Source organism: Rutidosis leptorrhynchoides, chromosome 2 (assembly GCF_046630445.1).
Source record: "Rutidosis leptorrhynchoides isolate AG116_Rl617_1_P2 chromosome 2, CSIRO_AGI_Rlap_v1, whole genome shotgun sequence".
Lineage (NCBI taxonomy): Eukaryota > Viridiplantae > Streptophyta > Magnoliopsida > Asterales > Asteraceae > Rutidosis > Rutidosis leptorrhynchoides.
The window spans coordinates 100784885-100807755 of NC_092334.1; the positions used below are offsets into that span (position 1 = coordinate 100784885).

At 32.5% G+C, this 22871-nt stretch overlaps 2 protein-coding genes across 2 annotated transcripts; one reads left to right on the top strand and one right to left on the bottom strand.

Annotated features, from left to right (window-relative positions):
* Window positions 1-12298: 12298 nt before the first annotated feature.
* Window positions 12299-13994, top strand: LOC139894370 (calcineurin B-like protein 3). The gene is made up of 9 exons (XM_071877617.1): window positions 12299-12364; window positions 12452-12612; window positions 12709-12791; window positions 12875-12934; window positions 13019-13127; window positions 13232-13284; window positions 13372-13452; window positions 13563-13675; window positions 13771-13994. The coding sequence occupies exons 2-9, from the start codon at window positions 12489-12491 to the stop codon at window positions 13826-13828; spliced, it is 681 nt and encodes a 226-aa protein (XP_071733718.1). The 5' UTR covers window positions 12299-12364; window positions 12452-12488; the 3' UTR covers window positions 13829-13994.
* Window positions 13995-14178: 184 nt separating this feature from the next.
* LOC139894369 (heat shock cognate protein 80-like) lies at window positions 14179-17472 on the bottom strand. The gene is made up of 3 exons (XM_071877616.1): window positions 17247-17472; window positions 16205-16346; window positions 14179-16116 (listed from the first exon to the last, which is right to left on the bottom strand). Exons 1-3 carry the CDS (start codon window positions 17367-17369, stop codon window positions 14285-14287), a joined length of 2097 nt encoding a protein of 698 aa, XP_071733717.1. The 5' UTR covers window positions 17370-17472; the 3' UTR covers window positions 14179-14284.
* Window positions 17473-22871: the final 5399 nt, after the last annotated feature.

Genomic DNA, 22871 nt, shown 5'->3' on the forward strand with positions numbered 1-22871 from the left:
GAAGCTAGTGATACTAGGAACACAATTAGAACATGAACTTTTAACATCTAACAACATATGATCATCCAAAATTCAAGAACAACACACCAAAATTCAAGTTCATGCTAGTTATACTAAAACAACGAGATCGAGCATACAAATTACATACACGACATCATAATGAGCCATAGACACTAACTAACACCATTTCAAGTCAAAAACACGAATTTAGAGAAATCTAGAGTTTTAGAAATGTTACCCAAACGAGATGAAGTTGGTACCAAAATGAAGAGGATGAAGAGAGGATTACGAATATGTAATTTATTTTGTTGTAAGCCTCCTAGATCGGATTTAGATGATGATTGAATGAATTTGGAAATGGTGTGTGTGTTCTTGCTAGAGAGGAAGAGAGAGAGATGGAGATGATAATGAATGAGTGAAAGGGGTTTGACCCTTTGACCTAGTCAAGGGTTTGATCCCTTGTCAAGTTTAGTCCCTCAACTTTCGTTCGGGTGCGTGAATTACCTAAACGAGATAATTTAAAACGCGTATCAACGGGAGATGTTATAAACATATAACGGACTTTATATTAGTATAACGGAAAAGTAAATGGAAAAAGGCGGGATGTTACATCCGCTGTGCGTTTACTCATTTTCAATATATTACTTGGAGTCTTTCATAGCATATTTCGAGAACGTTGCATTCGAGTCATTGAGTTCATCAAAGATTATTATTAAGTCAATTTATAGTTGGAGAATGGATATTATGAAATGGTATGCATGCCTGTCAATTTTCGATGTAAAGAAAGTTTGTCTTTTAAAAACAAATGAAATGTTTGTAAAATGTATCATATAGAGGTCAAATACCTCGCGATGTAATCAATTATTGTGAATCGTTTATAATGTATATGAACGGGTCCTTTTAGTTGGTATCAGAGCAGTGGTCTTAGCGAACCAGGTTTGCACTAGTGTGTCTAACTGATAAGTCGTTAGGATGCATTAGTGAGTCTGGACTTCGACCGTGTCTGCATGTCAAAAGTTTTGCTTATCATTTCTAGTCAGAAATCATCTGCTTATCATCCTTAGGAAATTACCTGTTTATCATTATTAGTCTAGACACATCTTGCTACATTAATTGCATGAGTAGTGTATAGAAAAAATTCATATCTTAGCGTATCTGCTAAATCATATCTTATCGTATCTGTTACTTTAAACTTTGGCTGACATATCCCTCAAATTCCTCCGTAATCTATGAAATCTTTTGATCTATATATATAGATATCCTATGTAAATAGAATACCACCCGATAGCCGGAAAATCATTTTATATCGAAAAATCCTTTATCCAATCGTACGAAATGGAATTTGTCATCAGTACAAGTCACTCGGATTCCGAAATGGAATCTCACTCAAGCTCCGAAAGCAGTGTGACCATAATGGATCAACCAATCAGTCATCACCTATTCTGGATGAATTGGGGATGGGTTCGTAGCCTCCTCAATCATTGAAAACAAGAAGAAGGCGATCCTTTTCATCCACCACATTGCCCTCTTGGCGAAGAACCTGAAGCACTTACGGGCGAACCTGTTCGAGACACCATTTTCTCTCTCATTTCCAGAGTATCTCGTCACGATTACATACTAAATCAAATTCTAGATTTTATTTATCCGCTCGTCCGAACCGACAATTACCCCGGTGTAATAGAAGAAGTCAACGAGCTTCGCGCTCGGGTAGTGGCTCTGGAGAATATGGTGCAAAGGTTACAAACACCAGCAGCAGCACCAGCAGCATAAACAGTACTACCAGCAGCAGCACCAGCAGCATAAACAGTACTACCATCAGCAACACCAACAGTACCATCACCACCATCAACAACAACATCCGCCTCTCACACCACAACATCACAATCTGTACCTCAAGCATCAACGTCATACGCACCATAGATACCAAGGAGTACCAACAATAATAACTAAACGAAATATTAATTCATAACTTCATTGGAGAAACATTCCGCGGCGATTATGTAATCTCTAAAGTCTTAGAGATTATCTAATCTAGCACTAACCATAAATCAGTTAAGCGAACCAAAATGATAGAAGGAAGAGTAGAAACCCTGACAAAAATGGTGTGTGATTAACAAGCTAAACTTGTTTTACCAACAGCATCAACAGTACCGTCAGCGTCACCAGCATCGTCAGTACAGTCAACATCAGAATCAACAACACCTATAACATCACAAACTCCGTCAGTTCAAGAATCACTGTGGACATCATTACGAATCAATAACGCGTATATTGTATCAACGAGTTATGAAGAATTAACTCATTCCCTCTGAAGAAATTATATGTATATTATATATATATATATATATATATATATATATATATATATATATATAATATATATATATATATATATATATATATATATATATATATATATATATATATATATATTTTGAAATAAAAATAAATCTTTCCGTGCTAAGCTATTGTGTGTGAATCTTAACTACTCGGTTAATTCATATTACAAATATGCAATAATGTACGTCCTTCGCCCACAACTTAACCATCGTTAACTACAATCTCTGTCTCAATTCAACAAATTCCAATTCATAATAAATCAAGTATATATTTGATTTTACACTTTCATCATCGATGTAACCGAAACTTTTCAGATACCATCATTCGTACTTTGCAAAGTTCACAAGAATTTAACAAAAACCAACATCACGCCTCAACAAATAACGAAGTATTGATTCATAATTTCAATATTATTGAAGAAATACTTATGTAATATCTAAAGCCTTTAAGGGATTATTCAATTCTAGTTCCAACCGTAAATCGAATGAGTTTAATTTAGTATTAACTCATTAAAATATATGTTACATCTGAGGAGAATATATACATCTGAGGAGAATATATACATATATATTTTCATAAAGACTGTAATAAAATTCTTATGTACAAAATATTAATTGTGAATTTTTTTTAACGGGTAGGTAATACCGAGAGATATATATATATATATTTACAATTAATATGTTACATTCTTCGAATCTGATTAAGCAAATTATCAACTATACTTCCTACTTTCACAATAATATACATTCTTTCATAGAAATTAAAACAACCATACTCATTCAAACTCAATTACCTATTCTGACTTTGAAACCTCAGAATTTAATTCGAGATATAACCGGTACCATCACTTTTAGAATCCTACATCTTTCAAAGCTATACTTTGACTTCAAAACTGTGTTAGAACATCAAATGTATATTAACGAGTACAATCTGTGTTCAAACCCTTCAAAATTTTTTGAAGACATTTTAAATAATGAGCAATCGAGATGATGATCCAACCACATGCTACCCACAGTTATGTACTTGAAAAACTCTTGAAACCAAAGTAAAAGTTTAAACACGTATCTGCGTCAGGTTCTTTGGCATTTATTAGCAAAAATAACTTTGCGATTCCTTTTCAAAGTAGCCAGTTTTGACACAGCTCCAGCAAGTCAACTTCGACTTTTCAGTTGAAACATCTTATTATAACCTCGATATATACGTAGCCCTTTCACCATCATTATCGGGAAACCGTTTATGTTCAACCACATTAGCAATAAATTTACCAACAACTCCACTGATCTTTGATTTTTCCAAAAAATCATTATATTTAAACCCCATCATTTATTCATCTGCACCTTGTAACGAGAATTGCTATACGAATCATTAGGAATTAGCAAACAGTATTTTGAAATCTTACAGCATGTCTACGCCAATAGTTATATGTGTACATATAACGGACTTATATACTTCGAATGTGAAGTTTCTGAAAAACATCCTGAACTGCGGAATAGTTCTCGAAATGTTGATGAAGCAAAAAAAAAACTATAAAACGACCTTAATAGTAAAAAGTTTGACGATAATGAATAGTGTGCTGGCAAAGCGCAGAAAAAGAGAAGTCTTGGAACTGGAAATCGGATTGAGCAAAGTATGAAGGAGGCTGTGGACAAATCATAAAAAATGAACCTGACTTCAAAGGATCCAAATGATTCAGTACCTGCTGAAGTCATTAACGAATACCTTGCTCCTGACTCTAAACCCCTGCGGACAATATCCTTCATCGTCCTTTGATATTAGAAATTCTAAGATTTCATCGTATCTTCATTATAAATATCCTCCATATTTCTGAAGATATTTTCATAATTATTCTTTTCTGAAATCATTTACCTCTTCGCGCTATCTGTATTACATCATAAAAGAAACTATTTTAGTTTCTAAATTCTGAAACATTCGAGTTTAAAATAGGAATATTTTTGAAAAAGTGTTGGGAGCTGAAGCATGAGTTAGTATAATATAATGACACTTGATCAACGTGATTATATTACAGTAAGTCATGCTGAGTTTCTAAATGGAACGTGATGATTCATAGATCATAACATCATCATGTGCCATGTTATATGACTCTTGTATTCTATTTAACCTCTAAAATATCAAGAAAATATTTCTTGATGATTCGGCCTTTTTCGAGGTATTCTGGTAATTTGACAAGTCAAGATCGTGCCATTACAATTTCCTTCCTACAACATTAACAATGTTCATTCCGAAATTCATATCTGCGAATTCAGTACCATTACAAGCGGTGCTTAATCGCAAAAAGAAGAAACGAAAGGACAAAGCTCCGAAATAGAAATTGGGGTATAAATCGCAACAAATAAAAGAAAGCATTAACTGGAAATGACAATGATTATGGGAAACAGAAGCAGGGACATCGAAATATAAGAGAAGATATAAAACCCAACAACCACCCAGAAATTATAAACCGTATATATCAATACATATAGCAATATAAAGACACGGGAGAACTAAAAACACTATAAAACCAAGTGTATAGTAGAAGTAAATAGATTCTTCCGGCGGTAGATGAAAAAGAAGAATGACCGATATGAAGGTTAGGAATATATCAAGAAGCAGAACTGGATTGAGCATATTGATGAATACTTTAAAGTATGAGTTAGAAATAATGAAAGGTGTGAGTTAAAAGGAAACAAAGGAGGTGGATTTATAGTAAAATATCCGACAAAGAAATCAAAACAGATGATCGCATTTAAAGCAGATCCTAATTCCCTTGATTATCGAAGAATCAAATCCTAATACTAAGATTTTTTCCAAATCTATTGAACTTGGAAATCAATCCTATCTACGTCAAAAGATATGACGAATCTATATCTACTCATTTCACTCTTTTGGTAATAGCTTCACTCGTACTCTTCACAAAATCAAATGGTTTTATCCATATTACTCAATGATGATAAAACCCTAATCTTCAGCTTATATGCGTCATGAAAACATACAAATTGTCAGCCATGACCATCCCAATCAAATTTCGGGATGAAATTTCTTTAACGGATAGGTACTGTGACAACCCAGAAATTTTCGACCAAATTTAAACTTTAATCTTTATATATTCCCGACACGATAAGCAGAGTTTGTAAGTGAATCTCAAGAATTTTAAACTGTGTTCATACACTCATTTAACCTCGACCAAATTCCAATGATTCACGAACCATTATATGAACGAACATGATTATATATGTATATGTGTATATATTATAACTTGAAAATATTAACAAAGTATTAGACGTATAATACTTTATATAAACATATTTGTTTCAAAATATATTCTAATAGTTATCAATGGAATTAAAAGATGATATCAAATGATTGAATTATTAGATACATTGAATTATAATTACGAGTCTCTGTTAAGAGGTCCACTATGATTTGAGAAATCTATTCTTTTTAACGGTATACGGAATAATTGATAAATTGATTTATTAGAAGGAACAAAAGTGTCAATTAACGGGAACTAAACAAGGGTTTGTGGGGATTCCCGTTTGATTTTAAATTTATGCTTTACAATAATTGTCTCGTGACTTTTGATAAGATAAACTATTAAACTTGTATATTAATTAACGTGGAAGTAAAATTGTAGAATATAGATAACTTAGAAGATGGATATCGACAAGTTAAGTAAATTAACGTTTTACATTAAAATGATTTTATATGTTTATCTAACCTTTAGACGTTATATCACGTTGCACCAACAAACGTTAAAAGCTTGAAATCTATTAAAAGTATATTCAATCTTACTTTTCTAAAACATTTTTACGATATAACAACTTCTTCTATTTTAACCTTTTAATAAAATGATTATTTTATATATTTAGTTTTAGAAAAACAAAGTTATCATATTTGATTTAAATGTATAAAAACATTTCAGTTTAAAAAAGAACTTTATTAATTAGGACGTTTTATAAGATAATTTGTATATGACTTTTGAAGAATTTAAATAAAGTTTATATTATAAATTACAAGTAGATAAAGCGTTTCAAAAAATGTAAACGTGATTGATATTATATTTTTCTACTATCTAAACGATTCCAAAATAAACTTTAAAAATATAATTAGTTTTGAAAAACTAAATATTGTATTATTACATATTTCAATATGAACAAATATATATTTTAAATAAGGATATACATATATATATATATATATATATATATATATATATATATATATATATATATATATATATATATATATATATATATATATATATATATATATATTATACAAGTGACAAAATATAATATTTTAACAGATGATTTAAAATGATACATTTTGATAAACTACGAGATTCTGATTTATAGAAGCAAATGACCACAACTCTCAATTTTATAGGTTACATTTATCATAAGGTAAATTTTTGATGAGTAAAGTCAAATTATTATTAAGTGTACATGTCGCGTAATGTAAAAGGCTAGTTTTCTAAACGTACGAAAGTGCACTCGAAAAACCGAAAGTGGTACATGAGTCGAGTGACAACGTACGAGTCATTGGAACAAAAATTACATTTTTACTACGCACGTAAATATAATATAATATTTAATTAATTCTAAAGATTAAATATATTATATATTAAATAATATATAATTATATGAATCATACGTAACATATGGAGTGTCGGCAAGGATTTAATGGATACCAGCTGCACATTATGGTCATGCGACCGCATGAAAGGAACCCACAAACCCCATGCGATCGCATGGGGTGTGGGTGGACGAAAGTTGCATAAAGCTCATCATTCGGATCGACACAAACACACATACATAATCACTTCCTCTGTTATATATATTTATATTATATATTATTTATATTATTAAGATTAATAATATTATTAATTTTATTAATATTAGTATTAGTAGTATTAGTTCTATTATTATGTATTCATAAAATACTACGACGGAGTGCTGCTCGAGTAATCTTAAACGAGTTTTCAAAATGGTTTTTTGAGTAGGATAGGGCTAAGGAAAATATGGGTTATAGCTATGGAGGTGATGAATATGGTTCATGGGTATACTCGTGAGGTCAATTTAGTGTTTATCATCTTCGTTGCATCTACGTACCTTTCCTGCAATATTGAATCTCAATATTGATACGTGAGTACTCATAATTTAACTTTTATATACTAATAGTGCATCCCTGACTAGTGCTCGAGTATATAGGATTATGCATGTTTGTACTTTTGATATTGCCTTTAGTTAAGTTATGTTGAATCCTGAATTAGTTATATATGCGGTTGAGATAAGATATAAGATATGCATGTCGTTGGAAAGCTAGCGAAAAATTAAGAACTTTTCATTTAGAACTCGAATGGTTTCGATAAACAGATTAGAAATTATAGTCAACTGAATTTTAGTATTGTTGTTAAAATGATTATTATTACTATCGTCGTTATTATCGTCGTTACTATTTTTATCTATTAATTATTATTATTATTATGATTATTAAAATTATCATTTTTAATATAAGTATAATTATTAAAAGAATTTTTTAATTGTTATTATTATTATTATTATTATCATTATTAATATTATCATTATTATTATTATTTTTATTATTATTATCATTAAAATAGTTATTAGTATTATCATTAATGTTATTATAATAATTATTATTATTGGCATTATTATCATTAAAAATTGATATTAGTATCATCTAACGATTATGACTAATATTATTATCATTATTATGAATGCGATATAAAAGACGACTAAAAGATATTAAAAAAATCAGTTAGGAAATAATAAGTATGAGTATCATGATGAAATTAAAATATTGAATTAGATAAAATTATCGTTCTTATTATTTTTATCATTGTATTATTATTAAAAGTATTATTAATATTAAAACTATCATTTTTAAAATTATCATTTTTAATCGAAATGTCATTGTTATTATAAAATATCATTATTTTTATCATTTTAAATAAAATTATTATTTTAAAAGTTAATATTAAAAAGTATCGTAAATACTAAAGTTATCATAATTAGAATTATCGTTTTATCATAATATCACTTTTAGTAAATATAAATATTGATATTTTTATTAATAGAATAATAATAATTATTATTACAAAATAATACAACTTTTACTTATTATTATTATCAATGTTATTTTATCAAATAAATATGTAATACAAAGATATTTTATTATACGTAATATATTTACATTAATAATACCTATCGTTATATTAAATGAACTTTATAAATTTTAATACTTAAGATATATAAAAAGTATACTTTTATCATATATAAATTTTAAATATAAATTTTTATTAACAAATGACTTTTATTAATTACTTTCATAAAACCTGTTGAAAATATTAAATATATATATAAAACGACGATATTTAAGTTATATGTTAATTATGTATAGATTTCAGAAATCATTTTGGGTCAAGTTGACTTTTTGTTGACTGTCGCATATTAGTTTCGAGCATTAGGATTGTGATACACTACGACTTGACCTAATTTGTTAGACAAACATTGACCAACACATAAATATATATAATTAATATAGGTTCGTGAATCCGAGGCCAACCCTGCACTTGTTCAATGACGTTATATGTATTTTTACTACGAAATACAGTATGGTGAGTTTCATTTGCCTTTTTACCCTTTATATTTTTGGGCTGAGAATACATACGAAATTTTTATAAATGTTTTACGAAATAGACACAAGTAATTGAAACTACATTATATGGGTGAATGATCGAAGCCGAATATGCCCCTTTTGCTTGGTAGCCTAAGAATTAGTAAACTGATCTACTAATTGACGCGAATCCTAAAGATAGATCTATTGGGCCTAACGAATCCCATCCAAAGTACCGGATGCTTTAGTACTTCGATGTTGTTTTATCATGTCCGAAGGATTTCCCGGAATGATAGGGGATATTCTTATATGCATCTTGTTAATGTCGGTTACCAGGTGTTCACCATATGAATGATTTTTGTCTCTATGCATGAGACGTATATTTATGAGAACTGGAAATGAAAATTCTTGTGGTCTATTAAAATGATGAAAATGAATGATTATGATAAACTAATGAACTCACCAACCTTTTGGTTGACACTTTAAAGCATGTTTATTCTTATGATTGAAAGAAATCTTCCGCTGTGCGTTTACTCATTTTCAAGATATTACTTGGAGTCTTTCATAGCATATTTCGAGAACGTTGCATTCGAGTCATTGAGTTCATCAAAGATTATTATTAAGTCAATTTATAGTTGGACAATGGATATTATGAAATGGTATACATGCCTGTCAATTTTCAATGTAAAGAAAGTTTGTCTTTTAAAAACAAATGAAATGTTTGTAAAATGTATCATATAGAGGTCAAATACCTCGCGATGTAATCAACTATTGTGAATCGTTTATAATGTATATGAACGGGTCCTTTCAAACAATCAAAGAAGAACAATCCAACTCGATAAACACGAAGGCAACCCCGATTTGCTTAAGGTCGGAGGAGGAACGTGCAACGGATAAAACCTTACCAAAACCCGCAGCTAGCTCTTTAATATTATCACCCGAATAAAGTCTAGAAGGAATACCAGATATTTCAATCCAAGTGAACCGAAAATATCTATCGGCTCGGGGTGAAAAAGGTACAACAGAGACTAAATCATCCTTAGAAGGGTGATCAGAACAAAGTTTAGCCAGGTTCTCGTCATCGATACACATCACAATGAACCCAAAAGTGCCCCACTTTTCAATTTTTATGTTGTCTTCAATTTGTAATGAATTAATTTTTATATTTAACTTAACAAACAATAAAATATCTACAATTTAATACTTCTTCCGTCCCAATTAGATAGTCCTAGTTTCCTTTTCTATTTTTCCTAAATTAATAGTTTACTTTCATAAATAAATAAATAAGAATAATTGATTAAAATACTTTTATATCCTTACTTAAGTAAGACAAAAATGTAAATAAAAAGTAAGGGGTAAAACTGGAAAGTAGATAAAAAAGTACATGTGTCAGTCACTTTTTCTTAAACAATGTGTTTTTTGTCTGGGGACTATTAAATTGAGACGGAGAGAGCATGTAATAACAAAAAATCACATTTTAAACGTAAATCTAAACACATAGTAGTAGTAAAATGTTGGTAAGTGATAAAATTTGGGAACAAAGGTTTTTCAAATATCAAAGAGCCAATGGCTTGGTGATATCGAGGTCACCCTTACAATCTTGAGGTTGAGAGTTCGAGTTTTGCTTAGGACATTTTATGGTGTATATATTCGTGTTAGATTATTGGTTCTTTTTTAATTAAAAACAACAACAACAACAACAATAAAACCCAATACCACATGCATGGTGTATTGGGGAGGTGAGATGTAGACAATCCTTCCCCTACCGAGAATAAAAACAAGTCATTTCTCTACCAAGAGTGAAACACTCTCAAAAGTAGAGAAAATCATCCCTCTCTCTATTCGACGGATAAAGAGATTGCTTTCGAATGGACCTCCGGCCAATAAGTAGGAAATTTTTTTTATAAAAAAATTAAAAATAGAACATGAGATGCAATGAAAAGAATCAAATGTTCACGAGTTCCAAATCATGTACATTCAATTTAGGCTCTAAGTGGCAAAACAAAAGCAAAAGCAAGATGCTAATTGTTAAGGTCAACTAATGAACTCATTATAATGTTTGTTGCTGATTATGAGTGACGGATCTAAAATGGTAGTAATGTCGCTGGTTATAAAATCAAAAAAATTTCTTCTAGATTATTTATTTATTGGTGTTACTAAATTTTTTTCATCATATTTACTAATGTTACTAATTAAAAATTCAAAAGTTTTTATTACATCAAGTTTTCACTAGAAAGCCGAGAGTATCACTTAGAATATACTCCGTACTACGTTACCCTGTGCTTTAATTACACACATATAGTTTAATTTAAATAATTACCTTTTTATTTTACTTTTTAATGATTTTATTAGTAACTTTTTATAAGTTGACCAAAATAAAACAGATAAGCTTCAAGGTCATTTGTACTTTGTAGTGGGCAAAAAGTTAACTGTCTTGATTTGGGTCGGTAAAAAAAACAAATTTTGATGAGTCACGTGTTCTCCTGGTCTATCCCTTCATCCCCCCATGCTATTCCCTCATTATTATCGTGGCCAACACTAATAATTACCCTTTTCTTGTTTATAATAAAATCCTAACATTCATTCATTGATTGATTTGTACTTTTACTCCAAATCTGTACATCAACACACCTCCATCACAATACCACACATCTGGTATCATTTTTTTAAGGTTAGTTTTTATTATTGTATCCATGTTGTTTCTGGTGTTATTGTTTCTTAGATCATAAAGATTCAATCTTTATCGTATTTCGAGGTCTGTAGTTCTTTGAATTCATGATATTGTTGATTAATTTGATCTGGGTTGATGAGTTTTGATTAAAATTTAATGAAGTTAATCACTTTTTTTATGAGAATATTGATTTCATGACCTCTGCTAGTTCATGGCATTTGGAGATCTGAAATATGCATTTACTTAATTCAGCTAGATATCTGCTCTTGCACCTTAAGGTTGTATCAAGATTTGATTTTTAATGTCTGGAAAATGTTATATTATCATCTCATTAATTAATTTTCTTAATTAATGAACAAAATTTTAGATGCATGTTTTAAGAATTAAGATTTTGGTTAGTATTAAATGGAATCACTAGTGGCAAAATCAACTATTGGCTCGTTGTTCTTGTTCTTTTAGGCTGAATATGAGATATCAGATCAAAAGAAAATATGTTTCTAAATTGAAAATTTTGATCAAGTAATATTAGTTTCTTATTCAACCTTGTAACAGTATTTATATACTGATTAAGTTGTTTATTGTAGTTAGTAGCCTTAACTGATTTAGTTCCAATAATCTTGGATCGATAGGATTCTTACTTTGGTTTATGTACTTTCAACAGAATAGTTCGACTACAGTCGATTGATCTCAACATCAGTAGTGGGAAATGGTCAAAAGGTTATTCATTTGATCATCTTATATGTAATTCTATCCACTTCTTATAATTGTATGTAGATGTTTATATATACCAACCTCAATTTGCAGTAGCAATAATGGAGCGTTTTAATGTACAACAAGTGCCATGTCTCAGTGCTTAGAAGGGATCAAGCATTTATGTGCTTCCCTACTCTACTGTTGTGATCTTGAATTGAGTAAACAAACGCAGGGGCTTGATGATCCTACAATTCTCTCTAGCCAGACAGTTTGTATGCAATTAGTCTTGAACTTTATTATAATTGTTAGGGATCCAGCTTTATGTTTTATCGTAATATATAATATAATACTGAATGTGTGTAATGCAGTTAGTGTAAGTGAAGTAGAAGCTCTTTATGAGCTGTTTAAGAAGATTAGTAGTGCAGTAAATGACGATGGGTTAATCAATAAGGTATGTATTGTGGGTAGTAATTATCCTGATATGGTATGAAAGTGAACAAATTGTGTTAATTAAGTTTAATGACTTGAATTCAGGAAAAGTTTCAGCTGGCATTGTTCAAGACTAATAAAAAGGAAAGCTTGTTTGCTGATCGGGTAAAAGTGTTTTTGAGCATTTTTTTTGTTAAATCATACTAAGTGAGAAGGAATGTTGTTTAGAGATTTGTTGGGTTACTTTAGGTATTTGACTTGTTTGACACAAAGCACAATGGAATCTTGGGGTTCGAGGAGTTTGCTCGTGCACTTTCGGTGTTTCATCCGAGTGCCCCTATTGATGATAAGATTAACTGTGAGTTGAAACTGTTAGAACAAATTATGTTTGTTTGTTTTTTCCTTTCTTATAGGTGAACACTTAGACCCACGCTTGGTATTTTTCTCACTATCGATTTGCAGTTTCCTTTCAACTTTATGATCTTAAGCAACAAGGCTTCATAGAGAGACAAGAGGTATGTATATTACATATAAGCATACAGTATGTATAGTAGGTAAGGAGTGATTAATTCATTTGGGTGGGGTATTGAATTTCAAAATAGGTTAAGCAAATGGTGGTGGCTACACTTGCTGAATCAGGGATGAATCTTTCCGACGATGTGATAGAGAGCATCATTGACAAGGTACTTATATTATTCTTTTCGAGTTTGAGAAAAGCTTAGTTCAAGTCAAATGCAGATTATTACTTCATGTGATTTTTTAAAAGCGGGTGACGAGTTGGTACTTTGTTTAGACATTTGAAGAAGCTGACACGAAACATGATGGAAAAATCGACCAAGAAGAATGGAGAAACCTTGTCATACGGCATCCGTCCCTCTTGAAGAATATGACCCTGCAATACCTCAAGTAAGTTCTATTTACATGACATTTTCTTCTCAAAATGTTTACAAGTTCTTGAACTATTGGATCCAAGAGTAAGTTTACTTCTGGTTTTGTTACAGGGACATCACAACTACATTCCCAAGCTTTGTTTTTCATTCAAGAGTTGAAGATATGTAAAAAGTACACCATTTATGCTAAAGCCATCACAGATTCATGTATCGAGATTTATTTCAACTTTTTTACCATCACAAATTGCCAATTTGGTCAAATTATATAGATACATAGTGACTTTGATTCTTCTCTTAATCAAGTGCATAAACATGAGGTCATTGTTCATAGAAATTATCTTCTCACATCAGACTTGAAATAAGAATTTGGTTCTGTTGTAATTTGTCATTAAATTAAAGTGGTATGCAATTGAGAATTGCACAACCCCTTTACATCACCTGCACCAATACTTTTGAAGCATAAACCATATGATCACATACTCATCTGTAGCAAAACTAGTTATGCATCACACAAAATACTGTCTTAAAAACATTGTTCCATAGAAATAACAAAAATTAAGGGACATGAAAACTAAAATTGTTCATAACAATAAAACAAACAATAGTAAAAACATGATTATTCGAATTAGTCGACCTCCTCCATCTTGCTTTCAACATCAGCATCGGCTTCTTCCAAAGCAGGCACGTCACCATCCTCATCGGCAGCATCTTCATCAATGCTGAGACCGAGCTTCAACATCCTGTGGATTCTGTTACCAAAAGTGTTTGGCTCATCCAAGCTGAATCCGGAGGTAAGCAAGGCAGTCTCAAAGAGCAAAAGAACCAAATCCTTGACAGACTTATCGTTCTTGTCAGCATCAGCACGCTTCCTGAGTTCCTCCATGATAGAGTTCTCGGGGTTGATCTCCATGGTTTTCTTGCTCGACATGTACCCAGCCATGCTTGAATCTCTCAAAGCTTGTGCCTTCATGATTCTTTCCATGTTGGCGGTCCACCCGTATTCACCTGTAACCAAACAGCAAGGAGAATCGACCACACGGTCTGATACAACAACCTTCTCGACCTTGTCACCCAACACGTCCTTCATCACCTTGCACAGACCCTCAAACTTCTCCTTCAAAGATTCCTGTTTCGCCTTCTCATCATCGGTCTCCTCAAGCTTCAAACCTTCCTTGGTTGCAGAAACCAACTTTTTACCCTCGAACTCCTTCAGTTGACCAACTGCATACTCATCGATGGCGTCAACCATGTACAAAACCTCATAACCCTTCTTCTTTAGCTTCTCCAAGAACGGAGAGTTCTCAACTGCCTTCTTGCTTTCACCGGTGATGTAATAGATGTCTTGCTGACTCTCTTTCATCCTGGTAACATAGTCCTTCAAACTGGTCATCTCGTCTCCACTCTTGGTTGAGTGGTAACGAAGTAACTCGGCAAGCTTGGTCTTGTTTTGAGAATCCTCGTGGATACCCAACTTAAGATTCTTTGAGAAAGCTTCATAAAACTTAGCATAATCTTCCTTGTTCTCAGCAATTTCCTGGAAAAGCTCAACACACTTCTTGACCAAATTCTTGCGAATCACCTTCAAGATCTTGTTTTGCTGCAACATCTCTCTGGAGATGTTAAGAGGAAGATCTTCAGAATCAACAATACCCTTTACGAAACTGAGGTATTCAGGAATGAGCTCCTCACAGTTGTCCATGATAAAGACACGACGAACGTAAAGCTTGATGTTGTTGGGCTTCTTCTTTGTGTCGAAGAGATCAAAAGGTGCCCTCTTGGGAACAAAAAGAATGGCCTTGAATTCAAGTTGGCCCTCAACAGAGAAATGTTTCACATTCAAATGCTCCTCCCAATCATTGGTTAAGCTCTTGTAAAACGCAGCATACTCTTCCTTGGTGATTTCCTCTGGTTTCCTCATCCAGATTGGCTTTTGCTTGTTCACCAAAGCCCACTCATGAGACACTTCTTTAATCGTCTTCTTCTTCTTCTCTTCCTTCTCTTTCTCCTCATCAACTTCCTCTACTTTACCCTCTTCATCTTTCTTCTCTTCCTCATCTTCATCATCAGAGATCTCCTTTTCTGTAGTCTTTTCTTCCCATAGAGAGATGGGGTAGCTGATGAACTCAGAATGCTTCTTGATCAAATCCTTAAGTCTGCGCTCCTCGAGGTACTCAAGCTGGTCCTCCTTTAAGTAAAGTGTCATTCTTGTACCTCTGCCTAGGGTTTCACCAGATGTATCTCTGGTAACAGTGAAAGAACCGCCAGCTTGAGACTCCCAAACGTACTGCTCGTCATCGTTGTGCTTGGTGGTAACAACAACCTTATCAGCAACCAAATAAGCAGAGTAGAAACCAACACCAAACTGACCAATCATGCTAACATCAGCACCAGCAGTAATAGCTTCCATGAACTCTTTGGTTCCAGATCTTGCAATAGTACCCAAGTTGTTCACCAAATCTGAAATAATAGCAAACATTAAAAACAATTAATATACAAACTAGGAATTGATTAAAGTTGTATGCTGTTAACAATATATGTTACTTACCAGCCTTGGTCATTCCAACTCCACTATCAACAATGGTCAATGTGTTGGTAGCTTTGTCAGGGATGATGTGGATGAAAAGTTCTGGCTGCCCATCAAGCTTGCTCTTGTCAGTCAAGCTCTCGAATCGGATCTTGTCAAGAGCCTACACATAATGAACAACATTAGGACATCATGTGAACCATGAGTGACAACAAGCATACTCACAAATTTGATATTCAAAAGACTAAAATAAAGAATGATACTTCAATACATGACAAACATACACAGCACGCGTATCAGCAACTTTGCAAGCAAAAAAGCAAAGTGCTTTAATACTAAAAACCAATTTTAAATTTATGACAAACATATACAAAACGTGTGTATCAGCAGATTGAATCTTTTGCAAGCAAAAAAGCAAAGTGCTTTGATACTAAAAACCAATTTTAAATTTAAAAATTACACATTTATTCGATCACAAGTAACCATATACGATTCTTTGCCTACACGTCAACATTTAAAATTATGTTCTCCAAATTTACAAAAAAAAAAAAACAGAGTTTCATAGGCACACATCAGCTCAAATTATACAAAAATCATACTTCTGCATTGTTAATACATGTACATCTAAAACATTAGTCCATATTATATATATCAAATATTACTAAAATTACTGGCTAAAGAAAATTACTGACATACGATATCACACTTTCAAAAGAGCAGCTAGCTACAATACATACATAAACATATACTGTATTTACTTAATCAGTAAAAAGACATATAAGAAGATACAGGTCAAAAAATCATACAGATACAGAACATAGAGCTAAAACCTAAATCCTATTCATAACAAATTTTAATCGAATAACAGTGAAAAAAAAAGTACCAAAATACATCCTTTAAAACGAAGAGTAAACCCTAATTTACCGAATCGATTAACACAAATCACAGCCATAGCAAACTATCAAACAAATTAAAAGATCTAAACAGATAAATAACCACATATAATTTGACCTAATAATAGCTAAATTAAGTTTAAACTGAAAACAAAGTGGCGGCCACTTACATCGGAAGAGTTACTGATGAGCTCACGGAGAAAGATCTCCTTGTTACTGTAGAAAGTGTTGATGATGAGACTCAACAACTGATTGATCTCAGCTTGAAAAGCAAACGTCTCTTGATCCGCCATTAGATTCGATTAAAAAATTAATGAAGAATAAAGAAAAAGAGTGCTTGCGAAGAAAAATAATCAGTTGAAGGATGAAAGTAGATCGATGAAGGAGGCGGTATATAATGAAGAGTGAGGGGTTAGGGTTTGTTTTTGTAGTCACTATTTGTTATTCTAGATCCTTCTATTGCCCCGTATGGCCTATGACCCGATGACTTTTCAAATTTTCATGGTAAGTTTCACATCCGGACCCTCAAGTTTGATTATGTTCATATCCAGCTGTCAACTATTTGGGTTTTACTTGTTAAAATCATTTTGTTTTAAAAAAATTCATTTTATCTATCGGTAAATATAAGACTGATCCCAACGCAGCGTTAGTAATCCCATTTGGCAATTTTTTGACTCCCTTGACGCCCCTAACGCGGCGTCAAAATTTGACGCTCGGGGCGTCAGTCGAAAAGTTTACGGTGGTGTCAAATATATTTCAGCCAATCAGATTTCAGCACATATTTTTATATATTATTAATTAATAAATTATATACTCAACTACCAATAAAATTGTACCACATCACCCATTCACAAATTTAACCCTCAAATTTGACTCTCCCATTTATTTAACTTTCATCTCTTGACCTTGCCACATCACCAAAAAGTACATAACTTGCTTTTGACATCACCACCACGGTTAGAAACAGTCTAACATGTCCGTGTAAATGATTGGACATTGTTTATCCTTTTTGTTTTATACATTAAATCGCACGTTACGCAACATTTTACCTGCATATTACGTCACCAAAACGGGTCACCACGCTTTTACTTGTCGAAATCATTTTGTTTAAAAAAATTCATATTATCTATTATCTATTATATGTAAATAAAACATGTTCGTATAAATGATCGGACACTGTTTATCTTTTTTGTTTTATACATTAGATCGTACGTTACGCAACATTTTACAAGCATATTTTCACCAAAAACAGGTTACAACGCTTTTAATTGATGTTTAGGAAGCGTTGTAAAGAGAAATTTAGCCAGCATCCATGGCTATACGACGAGTTCGACAATAAATATTTGTAGTGCTCACTCTTTCTTTTCCTCTCTATTTTCATTAGATCGTAAGCTTAAACAAAACAAAAAACAAAAAATGAAACAATCCGCAACGACTAGTATTTGATTGTCAAAATTAAAAAATAAAATTAAACCTAATATTATCTGTTAACTATAAACAAACTCCTACATCAACACACCAATTCGTATTAACATAGCTTAGCTATATTCTTAATCAACCCAAACTACTCAAATACTCTTAATCAACCCCTCCTTCTAACACGTCCGAGTTTTCTAACTTAAAGCACTTTTATAACCCAAACAATTTTTTATCTTTTAAAATATATTAATGTTCAGAATACCGAATACACAATGCTTAAGAATTACTCGATATCACGACCTCCCGTGCGAGCCCAAGTCACAAAATTGCCTAGAAGTTCAGCTTCTTTTGACGCGACGACTTCATCTCGTGAAATAAACACATCAAAAATTGATGATATGACAGAAACAATTTCAAACCATAAAAGCTAAAATGTTAACACTAGAAGAGAGGCAGTTGACATTTTATCGAAAATGAACTTATCCAACCGTTTTGAAAGGTGTTCAATATCTTATAGCATCGCCAGCAAACATGAAGAATATGAGAGACATTTAACGTGTTAACAAGATTGAATAGTTATTACAAAATGTTAATTATCCTTTATATGTGTGATACACACACAAGTATTTTAGTGGATATCAACGGATAAATGTTTAAAACGTTTATAAGATTTTTATAATCTTAACGTGATAGTAAAAGTGTGATACAACTACAACGATTTAAATTAGTAATATGTTATTACATATTCACAATGCATTTGTATGGATTTTAATTTTGTTGAGAGACTCACTATAAGACCACTCATAACAAGCCGTTAGTACACAAAAGTCACGCCCCAATTGTATAGGTGGCACCTACTTGTCAATCTTTGCGACATGCTTGTATTTATACAACAACAACAATAATACCCAATCCCACAAAAGTGGGGTATGAAAGAGGTGGGTGTAGACAATCATTTCTCGTACCCAAGTTAATTACGATAGAATTACTCCAGTCGTTAACTCAATTCCGACCAGCGCTCCGATCATCGTCGGAGCTAATCTTCACTCTAAGATATTAACTTATTTGATTCCGATCGAATAAGGTTAATTCAATCGATTGTTTTACGCACTTGGAATCCAGATTCCAAATCGGGGTTTGCACAATTATTGGAGTTAAAACATTCGACTTACTCTTTTTCCCAAATCAAGCACTCCAACCTGAAATCTATTTACACTAAACGATTTTGGTTTGATCAGTGAACAAACTCAATATGTATAATAAGTACTCGTGTCAACATAAAAGCATTTGTAAAATGTGTAAGTAACAGCGTGTATTCTCATCCCAGAAAATAGTAAGTAAAAGCGGGACTGTAGACTTACTTTGAAAAGCTCTTGAATGACAAGTAAGCAAGTAACTTGTATGGTTTATTGCCGAGAAATGCAACCTAAGTATACGTTTTTAGGTTGGTCAATATTTATATCATATACACTAGTGGTTCCATAAAGTAAGTTGTCCTATTGCTCGACTCGACGCGTTTCAAAGTAAAAGTCAACACATAGTCAACTAGTTCATGCAAGTCAAACAAAGTCAACCAAAGTCAAACCAAAAGTCAAACTTGGTTAAGGTGGTCAACTAAGTCAACATCAGTAGGTTCATGTCAAATGTTGGTCAACATGTCAAACCTAAGTCAATTAACACGTTTCAGTTCATAATTTGTCAAGTAAGCGATCACAGTTTATCGTCTAGCATAGAGTTCATGTATGAAATGTGTGATGCCCCGTACAAAACCATCGTGTACGAATCATCAACAACAGGATCATTACAAGGTTAAGTACTATATGCTGTAATAAAAGAAGTTGCATTCACGATAAAAAAGATGACGTCATAACCGACGTCAATTGTTTTACACCAACAGTATGCTTCTACGAATAGCAAGCATGAATAAATGTATGTGACCCTTAGGTCATTACAAAACATAGTTTCAAATGTATTAAAGTTTGAATGCAAGATAAACAGTTCATGCAGTGATAACACTAGAGCAGCGGGTGTCTACGGCAAGACTAGCACGACAGCGGAAGCAAATAACCTTAAGCACCTGAGAAAAACATGCTTAAAAACGTCAACACAAAGTTTGGTGAGCTATAGTTTAAGTATAACAGTATGTAAGGTAGGCCACGAGATTTCAGTGCTACAAAGAGCGTTTCAAAACAGTATGATAAAGTATATGTTAACCGTGGGCACTTGGTAACTAACTTAACGTTTATACCCCCTGAAAGTACACTTGGCAAGTGCGTATGTCTACGAAGTATTAAACACTCGTTAAATGCTAGCACTACTAGCCCAAGTGGGGATGTCAAACCCTATGGATCCATATCTAAGATTCGCGTTCACGGTTCAAAAACCAATGATTAAACGTTACCGAGCTAAAGGGAATGTTTATGCCGTTGTATAACCCACACATATATAAGTTTAAGTACTCGTGCCTAGTATGTAAAACATAAAATCCGCATGTATTCTCAGTTCCCAAAATAAGTTAAAGTAAAAAGGGAATGCTATAACTCACAATGATAAAGTAGCGGTAAAGTATGACTCGGAAAGTAAGCAAGTAATGAAGGTTGTCCAAACGGGTCCTCAACCTAAGTCAAATAGTACTAAGTCAGTAATCTTACGAATAGGTTTAAAAGTATGTAAATAAGGTCTTAAGGGTCATCATCATTCATCATCAAACAAAAGGCGTAAAGTAAATTTCGTTCATGAAAGTAGTTTAAAACAAAAGCTGAATTCGATCAGTCACCACGGCCTCTACCCTTACTGAAATAAGGTGAGACCAGTGGCCATGGTTCCGTATATGAGTCCTTTAAGTGTGGTAAAATTTACAGAAGCAAACTCATCTTCGTTTGACCGTGGCGACGGTCTCAGTGCGAGTAGGTCAGACATTTCTGCACAACGTTAAAGGACATAGTGACGATCGGAGGGCCATAAATCCTAAAACGTAACTCGGATTAAGACGAGTCCTATATGAAAAGTTATCTACTCGAAAAGATCTATCTGAAAATCAAGGTTACAGTAGCCCAGGTGTATTGGTCTGTTACAGAAACAAGAAAACAGTAGGTAGAAGACAGAAAGCAGAAAAATAGTGGGTTCCGGTGGTCTTGGTGCTTGATGTTCATCATGGTTCTCATCCTTGATGCATATAGCTTCAAGTGTATAACTCATTGATGTGTTTACCTCATATTGACCAAGTTTTGACCATCATAACTCTTGTGTAAGTCTAAGACATGAAGCACAACTCACTTAAGAGTTGTATGTAGTTTGATGAACCAAAGTTACATCAAAGTCTTAGGCTTGTCACATACATGAACTATAAAAGTAATATTAACCAAGTTTTGATTATTATGACACAAGTGTAGGTCTAAGACATGTAGCACAACTCACTTAAGAGTTGTATGAAGTTTGATGAACCAAAGTTACATCAAAGTCTTAGATCTAACACATACATGAACTTTAAAACTAATAATAAGTTACAAACTTGAAAGTAAACTTATGAAATCAAGATCTTGAGTTGTAGAACATAGTTCTTTAGTTTGATCTTGAAGATCCAAGACTCAAAAGTCTAGATCTAACATAAGTGTACAAAGTTATAATTAAAGAAATCTTACTTACATGTTCTTGAACTATTAAAGTTAACTTTTAGTTCAAGATTAATGAGATCAATGTTAACTAGTAACACTTGACCAACAAGAACATAAATCATGAAATTAAAGTGCAAGTAAATGAAGTAAATAAGCTAAGTAAACAAGTAACTAGTAACTAGTTCATGGGTTGTTCATACTTTAAAGATTCAAACTAAAGTTTGATCTTTAAGAAAGTAAACTTTAAAGTTTACTAACATGAATTACAAGTATGATTTACAACACATGAACCTTAAATCTTTTGAAACAATAAATGTAGAATCATAAACTAGTAAGTTTATGTTCTCGTGTTCTTGAAAATACAAGATATTATGAAGAATCAAACTAAAGAGTTGATTCTTGAAACTAATAAAGAACAATAACAACAACTAGTAATTAAGTAACAAACAACAACGTGAACCAAGTAACAACAAACAACAAAGAATGATGATGATAAAGGGTGTCTTGGTTTTGGTTTTACAAGAGAAAAAGGAAGGAGATTAAGTTTTGTTACTTACAATTTTAGAGAGAAAATAGAGAAAAAGTTTGAAGTGAGATGAAGTGTGTGAAGAGTGAATGAAGATACAAGTGAACAAGTAAACAAAATTTGAAAGCTAACACTCCCTTGGGAGCCTCCTAGCCGACGGTCTGCAGTCCACAAGGGGGAAGGGAAGAGTTTGTTGGTCACTAGCATGAAAAGCTCTTTAAAGTTGGTTATTAGGT